Here is a 13,522-nt window from a genome sequence, read left to right as displayed (position 1 = left end):
CTCCAGTCCCTCTTTTATTTTGATGTCATCATCTTTTCCTCCTATTTTGAGGTCTTCTGTAGGTAATACTGGGCATTGTGAGGTCATGGATATCCAGTACATTTTGTGTCTGGAAGATTGCATTGTAAGCAGGCCTACACTTCCTTTGGCTCTAACATTCTTTCTGCCACCTCTTCCACAATGGACCCTGAGCCTTGGATAGAGATGTTTCAGTGCTGAGTACTCCTCTGTCACTTCTTCTCAGCACTATGGTGCCTTTTGAGTCATCCCAGAGGTCACCACCATTTGAAAAGAGAAGCTTCTCTGATAAAAAATGAGGGTAGCATAAATGTATGAATATGAACATTAATCAAAGTGTTTACAGGTCTGTTTGGTGAGCATAATATATGCATATTGCCAGAAAAAGAGCAGGTGTTTCACCAGTAGGGCTCATAACCTGCTCTGTCATAGGCTTTTGACTAAGTCTTCAATACCAAGCATGTATTCCCTCCTAGGGAGTGGGCCTCCAGTCCAACTAGACATTTCCCCCATAACAGACATACCACAATTGCACCCATTGGCTCATTTGGCCTGACTGGCCAGTCTTAAGGCTTGCAGTGTCCACTATTGTTTATCACTGCTGACAACTTCTTTCTCCCATAGGGCTGCATGCATTGAAGCTTTCTCCAGCTTTCTGTCATCTGGTCTACAGGGAGTAGATGTTCTGGCTCAGCTCCAGGTTGATTTCTCAGTGATCCTATAGCCCAAGCATGTGGTCTCTTCAGCAATAGGGTCTTACCATCCATTTCTGGTGGAAAACCAAGAGCTTTGGTAATGGCCTGTAATGTTTGGGGACATCAGGGACCTCCTTGGACAACAACTTGTTGGAAGGTATCCCATTTCTGGCCCTGAACTTTTTCTAATAACAATCTATGGCTTTTGGGTGTGCCATTATTCAAAACAGTAGGTTTCCATATGGCTTATTCATAAAATCTTAAATTTTGATTAACACCCCCCTTCTTTTACTCAATCTATTCCCTTGACCTCTCTTCTATCCCCAGTAATCTGTTCATCTACTTACATGTCTACAATACCATCTCAAGTCCTCACATCTCTCTCCCTTACATCCCCCTTCTAGTTTACTAGCCTCTGTTACCAATTTTTCAATTTTTATTTTTTTTTGTTTTTTTGAGGTAGGGTCTCACTCTAGCTCAGGCTGACCTGGAATTCACTATGGAGTCTCAGGGTGGCCTCAAACTCACAGCAATCTTCCTACCTCTGCCTCCCAAGTGCTGGGATTAAAGGCGTGCACCACCACGCCCAGCTCATTTTTTACTCTAACTTACATATATGTTTAAACATTTGTAGCTATGATCCACGTATGAGAGAGAACATGTGGTATTTGGCTTTCTGGGCCTGCCTTACCTCATTTAGTATAATCCTTTCCAGATCCATCTATTTTCCTGCAAATTTATAATTTTATGTTTCTTTACCTACAAATAGAACTCCATTGTTTAAATGTACCTCATCTTTATTATCTATTCATCAGTTGAGGGACATCTAGGCTGGCTCCATTTTCTAGCTATTGTGAATAGAGTGGCAATAAACATGGTTGAGCAAGTATCTCTAAGGTAGTGAGAGAAGTCCTTAGGATATATGCCACCATTTATTGTCATTTGTTTTCTTGATAATAGTCATTCTGACAGGAGTGAGATAGAATCTCAAAATAGTTTTAATTTGCATTTCCCTGATGGCTAAAGTCGTAGAACTTTTTTCTAGATGTTCATAGGCCATCTGTATTTCTTCTTTTGAGAATTCTCTATTTAGTTCCCTAGCCTGTTTTTTAATTGGGTTGATTCCTTATCATTTAATATTTTTGAGTGATTTGTATATCCTGGATATAAATCCTCTGTTAGATGTGTAGCTGGCAAAGATTTTCTCCCATTCTGTAGGTTGCCTCTTTGCTGTATTCACGGCCCAGGCTGACCTGGACTTCACTATGTAGTTTCAGGTTGTCCTTGAACTCATGGTGATCCACCTACCTCTGCCTCCTGAGTTCTGGGATTAAAGGTGAGTGCTACCATGCCCTGTCTTTGTACAACACCTTTTGAATTTCATTAAGTCCCTTTGGTTGATTAGTGGTTTTATTTTCTGAGCAACTAGGCTTATATTCAGAAAGTTGTTGGCTATGCCAATATGTTGATGTGTTTCCCCAACTTTTTCCACTGGCAGTATCAGAGTTTAAGGTCTGATATTAAAGTCTTTGATCCATTTGGACTTGATTCTTGTGCATAGAGGTAAGGATTTATTTTCATCCTTCTACATATAGACATCAAATTTTCCCAGCACTGTTTGTTAAAGAGACTGTCTTTTTTTTTCCAATGAATATTTTTAGCATTTTTGTCGAAAATTGTAGCTGCCTGGATGTACATCAGGGTCCTCTATTCTGTTCCATTGATCTATATATCTGGCTTTGTGCTAGTACCATGCTGTTTTTGTTACTATGGCTCTCTAATATAGCTTATAATTGGGTATGGTGATAACTGCTAGCCTTATTTTTCTTGTTCAAATTTTTTTTTGGCTATTTGAGGTTTTTTGTGTTTCCAGATGAATTTTGGGATTGGTTTTTCTATTTCCATGAAGAATATGGGATGTCTTTCCATTTCCTAGTGTTTTCTGCAATTTCTCTCGGATGTTTTGAAGTTTTCATTGTAGAGATCCTTTACTTCCTTGGTTAGGTTTATTCCAAGGTATGTTATTCATTCATTCCTTCATTTATTTTTGAGGTAATTGTGAATGGGAGTGATTCCTTGATTTCATCCTCAGCATGTTTGTTGTTAGTATGTAGGAAGTCTACTGATTTCTCTGTGTTTATTTTGTATCCTGCTACTTTGCTAAAAGTGTTTATCAGTGCTATCAGGTTACTGGTAGAGTATTTAGGGTCCTTTATGTGTATAAACATCTCATTTACAAATAATGATAATTTGATCTCTTCCTTTCCAATTTCTATCCCTTTTATGTGTGTCTCTTGCCATATTGCTGTAGCAAAGACTTCCTGATTTTAGTGGAAAAGCTTCAAGTTTTCCCCCATTTAGTATTATGTTGGCTATGTGTTTGTCATAAATAGTCTTTATTATGTTGAAATATGTTCCTTCTATTCCCATTTTCTTTATGACATTTAGCATGAAGTGTTGTTGAATTTTTTTCAAATGCCTTTTCTGTGTCTATTAAGGTGATTATGGGATATTTTTGTCTTTCAGCACATTTATATAGTATAATACATTTATCAATTTGTGTATGTTGAACCATCCTTGCATCTCTGGGATAAAGCCTTCTTGGTCTGGGTAGATAATCTTTTTGATATATTCTGTTTGCTAGTATGTTGTTGAGAATCTTTGCATGTTCATGAGGGAGATTGGTCTGTAATTTTCTTCTTTTTTTTAAATATCTTTAATGGTTTTGGTATCAGGATAAGCCTGGCATTGTAGAAGAAGTTTTGGTAGTATTCTGTCCTTTCTATTTAATAGAAAAGTCTGAAAAGCATTGGTGTTAATTCTCCTATGACAGCCTGATAAAATTTACCAGTGAATGCATCTGAGCCTAGACTTTTTTCTAGTTGGGAATTTTTTTTTTTTATAATGGCTTTGATTGCTATACTTGTTATAGGTCTACTTAAATGGTTTAACTCAACTTGATTTAATTTTGGTGGGCATATAAATCTAGGAAATAGATTCAGGAGTTTATTAAAACTTCTTGGGTTTCTAACCACCTGGCTGGAGGAGGTGTCACTCAGAGAATCTTAAGGTCCAGCCCTGAGGTGTGGTGGTAGATTTGAAATTCCAGTCTAAAGATATGCAAAATGCCTAGTTCTGCCTAGAGTTCCTGAAGTGTCCTGAGTGGCATGGCTTTTTTCCTTTCTCTGTGTTTGGTCTTGTAAGAGCAGGCCAACTTCTTCTGCCCTTGTGAAACTTCTCCTGGATCTGCAAACTTCAAATAAATATCCCTTCCTCCATAAGTATGTCTGGTCTGGGTTCATCTCAGTGACCTGAAGCTGTCTGCTAGAGATATCATTCATTTCTTTCAAATTTTGAAACTTAGTGGAGCATATGTTGTTAAAATACGTCCTTACAATTTTCTTAATTTCTTTGGTATCTTTTTTTTTTTTTTTTAACTGATCCGGGAACTTAGTGCTTTATTTGAAAGAATAACTTTACAAGGTAATATTATGTTCCATGGAGGAAACCAGTATCTACAAAACAATTGCTTCTGAAAGGCAGTACCTTCTTTTCCCGCCTGTGCTTAGAGGAGGTTTGGATGTTCTTGTTGACAAAATCTGGCAGAGCACAGTTCCCAAGAGCAGCATCAGCCATATTGGCCCGATCACTTCCGTTAGAGGTATGCAAGGTGGACTAGGAGCGGAGCAGAATAATGCTACTGCGGCAACTTGAAGAAGATAAAGGACAAGAAGCCAGAAAAAGATGACCTTCGATGTCACTTGTAACCACCACCGGAAGAAAAAGGGGAAAAATACAACTCGAACAATCCCTTTTCTAGTCAGAGAAGTCCAAGGACTTTCAGGCTTTGCCTTAGCAAATGCAGACCCTCTTACAAGATCAACATCTATGAGGTCTGGTTTCACATGTGCTGTTTTCTTTGGTTTGTTTCTTAACCCCTTGATTTCTCTTTGTTCAACAGATTTTTCCCATATTTGTTGGTCATATGCTCCAGTCTTCTTTTGATACCAGACTACAGCATCTGTGACTTTGGACGCCATTTATTCCGCTGAACTTGCGCATTGGTCACTGAGAGCGCAGCAGCGAGCCCGCGCCGCGCCGCTGGCGGACCGCGCGGAGGAGCACCGAAGCCAGCTGCCGCGGCCGCCCGGCCCCAGGGGAGCTCCGAGCCAGGCAGCGGGCGCGCGCGCGGCCTCCCTGGAATCTGTTTTAATGGAGCCTTTTCATCTCTACTTTTATTAATTTATATCTCTTCTCTCTCTCTTTTTTGTTTCTTTCTTTTTTCTTCAAGGTACAGTCTTGCTGTAGCCCAGGTTACCTGGAATTCACTAGGTAGTCTCAGGGTGGCCTGGAGCTCACAGCAACCCTCCCACCTCTGCCTCACAAGTGCTGGGATCAAAGGTGTGTACTACCAATCGCTCATCCAGGAGCTTCCAAAGGGTTCCTTTTACATCACTAAAATGCTGTTTGAGGACATCCCCCCCCCTTTTTTTTTTGTTGTTGTTTTTCCAGGTAGAGTCTCACTCTGGCCCAGGCTGACCTGGAATTCACTATGGAGTCTCAGGGGGGTCTCGAACTCACGGCGATCTTCCTACCACTGCCTCCCGAGTGATGGGATTAAAGGTGTGTACAACCATGCCCCGTTTTTTTTTTTTGTTTTTGGTTTGGTTTGGTTTGGTTACAGAGACCTCCCCTGTCATGGCGTTTATATATATATATATATATATATATATATATATATATATATATATATATATATATATATACATACATATACATACACACACACACACACACACACACACACACACACACACACACACACACACATATATATATATATATATATATATATATATATATATATATATATATACAAATTCTACACTTACAGACAAAAAATCATGGTATTTCCTTCCCCTCTCTTCCCCTACTTTCCCCTTCATAACTCTGCTCACCATCATATCCCCTCCCCTTCTCCATTAGTCTCTCTTTTTTTTTCTCAACTTTTATTAACATTTCCATGATTATAAAAAATATCCCATGGTAATACCCTCCCTCCCCCCACTTTCCCCTTTGAAATTCCACTCTCCATCATATCCCCTCCCCATCTCAATCAGTCTCTCTTTTATTTTGATGTCATCATCTTTTTCTCCTATTATGAGGGTCTTGTGTGGGTATTGCTAGGCACTGTGAGGTCCTGGATATCTAGGCCAAATTCTGTCCGGACAGTTGTCTGTAAGGAGTGGTACCCTTCCTTTGGCTCTTACATTCTTTCCGCCACCTTTTCCACAATGGACCCTGAGCCTTGGAGGGTGTGAGATGTTTCAGTGCTGTGCACTCCTCCGTCCCTCTTCTCAGCACTGGGTTGCCTTTTGGGTTATCACAGTGGCCATTATCATCTGAAAAGGGAAGTTTCTCTAACCAGAAGTGAGAGTAGCATTCATATATGAGTAGGAACATTAAGTGTATTGTTTTCAGAGTACTTTGATGAGAGTAATATATGCAGTTATACAGACAAAAGCAGGCTTTGTATCTCTAAGGCTCATAATCTCCCCTGCCATAGGCTTTGATTAGGTTTTAGGTACCAGGAATGTATTCCCTCCCATAGAGTGGGCCTTCAGTCCAATTAGAGAGCAGTTGGTTTCCCTGAGAGCATACACGCCTCTATTGCATTTGTTCAGTCATTTGGCCTGTCTGGCCAAATTTGAGGTTTCCAGTGTTCACTGTTTTCACTGCTGATGACTTCTGTCTCCCATAAGACTGCATACAGTGTATTTTTTTTTTTTTTTCTCCAGCTTTCAGTTGACTGGGCTACAGGGAGAAGGTTTTCTGCTCAGCATCAGATTGATTTCTCAGTGACTGCTGCTCAGGCATGTGAAGTCTTCAACAATAGGTTCTTAACATCTCTTTCTCATGGGAAACCAAGGGCCTTGGAAATAGCTTATAATGCTTTGGAGGCAACAGCGACCTCCCTGGCCAACAACTCACTGGAAGGTATCCCATCCCTGCCACTGAAAAGGGCACTAAAATTTTCTAGTAACAATCTATAGCTTCTGGATGTGCCATTATTCAAGAAAGTAGATTTTCATATGTCTTATTCAGAATATCTTGAATTTTGATTGACCCCCCCCACCCTTCTTTTATACAATTTCTTTCCCTGATCTCACTTAGGCCTTTCCTCTCCCTGTAATCTCTTCTTCTACTTACACATAGAATATCATCCCTTAAGTCCTTCCTTCTCCTCCCTCCCTCATAGCCTTTTTCTAGATTGCTGGCCTCAGCTACTGACTTTTGGTTCCAGCTCACACACAAGTATATACATTTGTAGCTAGGATCCACATATGAGAGAGAGCATGTGATATTTGGCTTCTGGGCCTGGATCACCTCAGTACAATCATTTCCAAATCCATCCATTTCCCAGACAATTTCATTTTTTTTTACTGCTGACTAGAACTTCACTGTGTAGATGTACCACATTATTCATTCATGTATGGATGAACATCTAGGCTGGTTCCATTTCCTAGCTATTGTGAATAGAGCAGCAATAAACATGGTTGTACAAATATCTCTAAGGTAGTGAGAAGAGTCATTAGGATATATGCCTAGGAGTGATAATTTATTTTTAGCTGTCTCAGGATCCTCCACACTGATTTTCACAATGTCTGTACCAGATTACATTCCCACCAACAGTGTAGAAGGGTTCTCCTTTTACCACATCCTCATCATTATTGTCATATGTTTTCTTGATGGTAGCCATTCTGAGAGGAGAGAGATGAAATCTCAAGGTAGTTTAATTTGCATTTCCCTGATAGCTAAGGATGTAGAACACTTTTTATTTTTTTTACATTTTTATATGCCATCTGTATTTCTTCTGATGAGAACTCTCTATTTAGTTCCATAGCCCATGTTTTAATTGGGTTGTTTGATTTATTATTCTATTTTTTAAGTTCTTTGTATATCCTGGATATTAATCCCCTGTCAGATATGCAGCTGGCAAAGATTTTCTCCCATTCTGTAGGTTGTCTCTTGCTCTATTCACAGTGTCGTTTGCTGTACAAAAGCTTTGCAATTTCATGAGATCCCAGTGGTTGATTAGTGGTTGTATTTTCTGAGCAATTGTGATTATATTAAGAAAGTCATTACTTATGCCAATATGTTGAAGGGTTGCCCCTACCTTTTCCTCTAGAAATTTCGGTGTTTTAGGTCTGATATTAAGGTACCTGATACATTTGGATTTGATTCTTGTGCATGGAGAAAGACAAGCATCTATTTTCATCTTTCTACAAATAGATGCCCAGTTTTTCCAGCACCACTTGTTGAAGAGGCTGTCCTTTCTCCAATGAATATTTTTGTCAAACAACAGATGGCTGGGCTGGAGAGATGGCTTAGTGGTTAAGTGCTTGCCTGTGAACCCTAAGGACCCTGGTTTGAGGCTCGATTTCCCAGGACCCATGTCAGCCAGATGCCCAAGGGGGTACATGCATCTGGAGTTCATTTGCAGTGGCTGGAAGCCCTGGAGTGCCCATTCTCTCTCTTTCTATCTGTCTCTTTCTTTCTCTCTCTCTCTCAAATAAATAAATAAAAATGAACAACAACAAAAAACAAAAACAAAAGAAAAAAATCAGATGGCTGTAGCTGCCTGGATTAACATGTGGGGCCTCTATTCTGTTCTATTGATCTACATGTCTGTCTTTGTGCCAATACCATGCTGTTTTTGTTACTATGGCTTTGTAATATAGCTTAAAATTGGGTATGATGATACCACTAGCCTTCTTTTTGTTGCTCAAAATAGTTTGGCTCTTTGAGGTTTTTGAAGTCTTATTTTCTATGCCCATTTGCTTGATATAACATTTTCAATCTTTTCACCCTAAGATGGTGTCTGTCTTTTATGGAGAGGTGAGTTTCTTTTTTTTCATCCATAGCACAGCATTTATTGAGCACCTACTGCATATCATGCTCTGATCCCTGGAAACGGCACTGAATTCTTTTTTTTCTTCAAATTTTTATAAATATTTTATTTATTTATTTATTTATTTATTTATTTATTTGAGAGTGACAGACACAGAGAGAAAGACAGACAGATAAGAGGGAGAGAGAGAATGGGCGCGCCAGGGCTTCCAGCCTCTGCAAACGAACTCCAGACGCGTGCGCCCCTTCTTCAAATTTTTATTAACAACTTCTATGATTATAAAAAACATTCCATGATAATACCCTCCCTCCCCCCACTTTCCCCTTTGAAACTCCATTTTCCATCATATCTCCTCCCCATCTCAATAAGTCTGTCTTTTATTTTGATGTCATGATCTTGTGGGAGCAGTAGTCAGTTATTTTTGGGGGGGAGGGAATGTCTCTGCACATGATGTCTCAACCTATGGCTCTTACAGTCTTTCTTCCCCCTCTTTGGCAAAATTCCCTGAGTTGTAGTGGGTGAGTTTTAAGTCAACTTCAATGATGAGCTCTTAGGAGCCTCTGGATCTCTGATTTGGTAGGTGTTGAATAACCTCAGAAGCTGCTTCCTATACCCTGTTGCTGATTATCAGATTCAGCATGGAAGTGGCACTCTTGCTCATCTTCCCAATTCCTTAGTGGCCTGGCTGAAGTGTGAGGGTTAGTATATCTCTTCAGGTCTTGCTATCTTCTGAAAAAGAAGAGCAGATTCTCCAATGGAGAGTGAAGTCAGCATAGTTTAAGTAGGATAAGTGTATTAGTCAGGGTTCTCTAGAGGAACAGTACTGCTAGAATGAATTATTTAAACAGGGGATTTATTGGATAAGCTTACAGTAGTCCTATAGCAGTTGCAGGCCCTAGAATCACTGAACCTGTTAGCTGCTCAGTCCTCATGTCCAGAAGCCTCACCAGTCCCGATCTGGCACTGCAGATGGTGTGGGAAGCCTGGCGGCTTCCTGAGGAGCCACTGGGTTTCTATCCATGTGGGTCTTTAGTTGATGCTGGTCTTCAGTCTGCACTGCTCTTCAATCCATGGTGGAAGGTAGCGAGCAGCTCTGGCAGCCAAGTGGAAGGAAGGAAGGAAGGAAGGAAGGAACTCTTTTTACCCAGAACTTCCTTATATCAAGTTCCCCTCTGAGTGGGGCCACCCACTCTGGGAGAAGGGCTCACCCTCGGGGAAAGACTTCCTTTAGTTGAGCCTTCCTAGAAGCAATCTGTGTATTACTAAACAGGTCAAGTTGACAACACCTTAACTATCACAAGCCCACCCCTTGTCAACTTGGCATCAAATCACGTAGCCTTACATCATATTTAATTTCCAAATGAAAACAGTAACAAGCTCACAATTCTGCCTAACATGGCATAACTATCCTACATACAACCAGAACCACAAAATCTTCCCCCCAACACAAAGCTTAGTCTCTAATATAATGGGTCTAATATAAATTAAACAGTTAGCTAATGATATAATCATAATATTGGTACAGATACATACAAACACTCTGTTATCAAGGCAGGACAGAAACATTGCAATCACAGTCCTCGTTTCTGTAACTGGTCATGTGGCCTTAGCTGGTATTTGTGCCTTCTTCTATTACCCATTCTGTATTTCCTCCACCTTCAGCAAGCACCTCAGCAGGTCTTGGTTCTTTACCTGGAGGGGTAACCCATCCCTTCATTTCTGAAGGATCTGGGCCAATTATCACATTGCTTCTATTGGGTTGTTGCAGTCGTCCATTGACTTTGACAACAGGACATGGTAACACTAACAGATGCCCTAAAGGATCTCCTGCACTCCAGGCATACTCTTCCTTACCTCCATTGTGGAGGAGTAGTCCAATTTCCCCCTGGTATTCTGGATCAATCACCCCTGCTGTCACTGTAACTCCTTTCTCAGTCTGTTCACTCAAGGGCATTAGGAGCCCAAAGTGACCAGGGGAAAGTCTTTTTTTTTCTTTTTTTGGTGGCGCATGTCTTTTTTTTCTCACTTTTTATTAACATTTTCCAAGATTATAAAAAGTATCCGATGGTAATATCCTCCCCCTTTAAAAATATTTTTATTATTATTATTTTTTATTAGCATATTCCATGATTATAAAAGAAATCCCATGTTAATTCCCTCCCTTCCCCCCCACTTTCCCTTTGAAATTCCATTCTCTATCATATCACCTCTCCATCACAATCATTGTACTTACATATATACAATACCAACCTATTAAGTACCCTCCTCCATTCCTTTCTCTTCCCTTTTTGTCTCCTTTTGAACTTACTGGCCCTTAGTACTAAGTATTTTCATTCTCACGCAGAAGACCAGTCATCTGTAGAGTATCCACATATGAGAGAGAACATGTGGTGCTTGGCTTTCTGGGCCTGGGTTACCACACTTAGTATAATCCTTTCCAGGTCCATCCATTTTTCTGCAAATTTCATAACTTCATTTTTCTTTACCGCTGAGTAGAACTCCATTGTATAAATGTGCCACATCTTCATTATCCACTTATCAGTTGGGGGACATCTAGGCTGGTTCCATTTCCCAACTATTATAAATTGAGCAGCAATAAACATGGTTGAGCATGTACTTCAAAGGAAATGAGATGATTCCTTTGGATATATGCCTAGGAGTGCTATAGCTGGGTCATATGGTAGATCAATCTTTGGCTGTTTTAGGAACCTACACAGTGATTTCCACAATGGCTGGACCAGATTGCATTCCCACCAGCAGTGTAGAAGGGTTCCTTTTATTCCACATCCCCGCCAACATTTATGATCATTTGTTTTCATAATGGTGGCCAATCTGACAGGAGTGAGATGGAATCTCAATGTAGTTTTAATCTGCATTTCCCTGATGACTAGTGACACAGAAGAGTTTTTTAGATGCTTATATGCCATCCATATTTCTTCCTTCGAGAACTCTCTATTTAGTTACATAGCCCATTTTTTGATTGGCTTGTGTGATTCCTTATTATTTAACTTTTTGAGTTCTTTGTATATCCTAGATATTAATCCTCTATCAGATATATAGCTGGCGAATATTTTTTCCCATTCTGTAGGTTGCCTCTTTGCTTTTTTCACTGTGTCCTTTGCAGTGCAAAATCTTTGTAATTTCATGAGGTCCCAGTGATTAATCTGTGGTTTTATTGCCTGAGCAATTGGGGTTGTATTCAGAAAGTCTTTGCCAAGACCAGTATGTTGAAGGGTTTCCCCTACTTTTTCCTCTAGCAATTTCAGAGTTTCAGGTCTGATGTTAAGGTCTTTAATCCATTTAGACTTCATTCTTCTGCATGGAGAGAGAGAAGAATCTATTTTCATCCTTCTGCAGATACATATCCAGTTTTCTCAACACGATTTGCTGAAGAGGCTGTCTTTTCTCCAATGAGCATTTTGGGCATTTTTATTGAATATCAGGTGGCTATAGCTACTTGGGCTTACATCTGGGTCCTCTATTCTGTTCCACTGATCTATATGTCTGTTTTTGTGCCAGTACCACACTGTTTTTTGTTACTATGGCTCTGTAGTATGGGTTAACATCAGGTATGGTGATACCACCAGCCTTATATTTGTTGCTCAGTATTATTTTAGATATTCAAGGTTTTTTGTGATTCAAATGAATTTTTGGATTGTTTATTCTATTTCCATGAAGAATGCCATTGGAATTTTGATGGGGATTGCATTAAATGTGTAGATTGCTTTAGGTAAGATTGCCATTTTCACAATATTGATTCTTCCAATCCAGGAACAAGGGATGTTTCTCCACTTTCTAGCATCTTCTGCAATTTCTCGCTTGAGTGTTTTTAAGTTCTCATTGTAGAGATTCTTTACTTCCTTGGTTAGGTTTATTCCAAGGTACTTTTTTTTTTTGATGCAATTGTGAATGGGAGTGATTCTCTGATTTCATCCTCTGTATGTTTGTTGTTAGCATATAAGAAGGCTACTGATTTCTGTGTATTTATTTTGTATCCTGCTACATGGCTGTAGGTTTTGATCAGCTCTAACAGTTTGCTAGTAGAGTTTTTAGTGTCCTTTATGTATAGAATCATGTCGTCTTCAAATAATGATAACTTGATCTCTTCCTTTCCAATTTGTATCCCTTTTATATGTGTCTCTTGCCTTATTGCTATGGCGATGACTTCGAAAACTATATTAAGTAAAAGTGGAGACAGTGGACACCCTTGTCTTGTTCCTGATTTTAGTGGAAAAGCTTCCAGTTTTTCCCCATTTAATAAATTTTCTTCTTAGAACTGCCTTCATTGTGTCCCAGAGATTTTGATATGTTGTGTTCTCATTATGGTTTGACCCTATAAAATTTTTGATTTCCTTCTTGATTTTTTCATGGACCCATTCATCATTTAGAAGTGTATTGTTTAGTTTCCATGATTTTGTGTATGCTCTATACCCTTTCTTGCTACTGATTTGTAGTTTAATTCCATTGTGGTCAGGTAGAATGCAAGGAATTATTTCAATTTTCCTGAATTTGTTAAGATTTGCTTTGTGTCCTAACATATGGTCTATTTTAGAGAATGTTCCATGTGCTGCTGAAAAGAATGTATATTCTGCAGCCCTTGGATGAAATGTCCTGTATATATCTGTTAGGTCCATTCCTTCTATGACCTCATTTAGTCCAGACGTCTCTTGTTTATTTTTCCCCAGGATGACCTGTCAATTGATGAGAGTGGGGTGTTAAAGTAACCCACTACCACTGTGTTTGGTGTTATCTGTGACCTTAGTTCTAATAGTGTTTGTTTGATGAATTTGGGAGCCCCCATGTTAGGTGCATATATGTTTAGGATTGTAATGTCCTCCTGTTGGAGTGTGCCCTTAATCAATATAAAGTGACCTTCCTTGTCTTTCTTGACTAATGT

At 39.5% G+C, this 13,522-nt stretch overlaps 1 protein-coding gene across 1 annotated transcript; it reads right to left on the bottom strand.

Moving 5' to 3' along the window:
- Positions 1–4,228: 4,228 nt before the first annotated feature.
- LOC123462858 (protein PHTF2-like) lies at positions 4,229–4,753 on the bottom strand. Its single transcript, XM_045157003.1, has one exon. It carries the CDS (start codon positions 4,751–4,753, stop codon positions 4,229–4,231), a length of 525 nt encoding a protein of 174 aa, XP_045012938.1.
- Positions 4,754–13,522: the final 8,769 nt, after the last annotated feature.

The sequence above is a fragment of the Jaculus jaculus genome, chromosome 8, assembly GCF_020740685.1.
Source record: "Jaculus jaculus isolate mJacJac1 chromosome 8, mJacJac1.mat.Y.cur, whole genome shotgun sequence".
In the NCBI taxonomy this organism is placed as follows: Eukaryota; Metazoa; Chordata; class Mammalia; order Rodentia; family Dipodidae; genus Jaculus; species Jaculus jaculus.
This window is presented reverse-complemented; position numbering and strand designations above follow the sequence as displayed.

Coding starts and splice junctions, on each gene's coding strand:
- LOC123462858 (XM_045157003.1), bottom strand. CDS start 4,753: ATGGCGTCCAAAGTCACAGATGCTGTAGTCTGGTATCAAAAGAAGACT.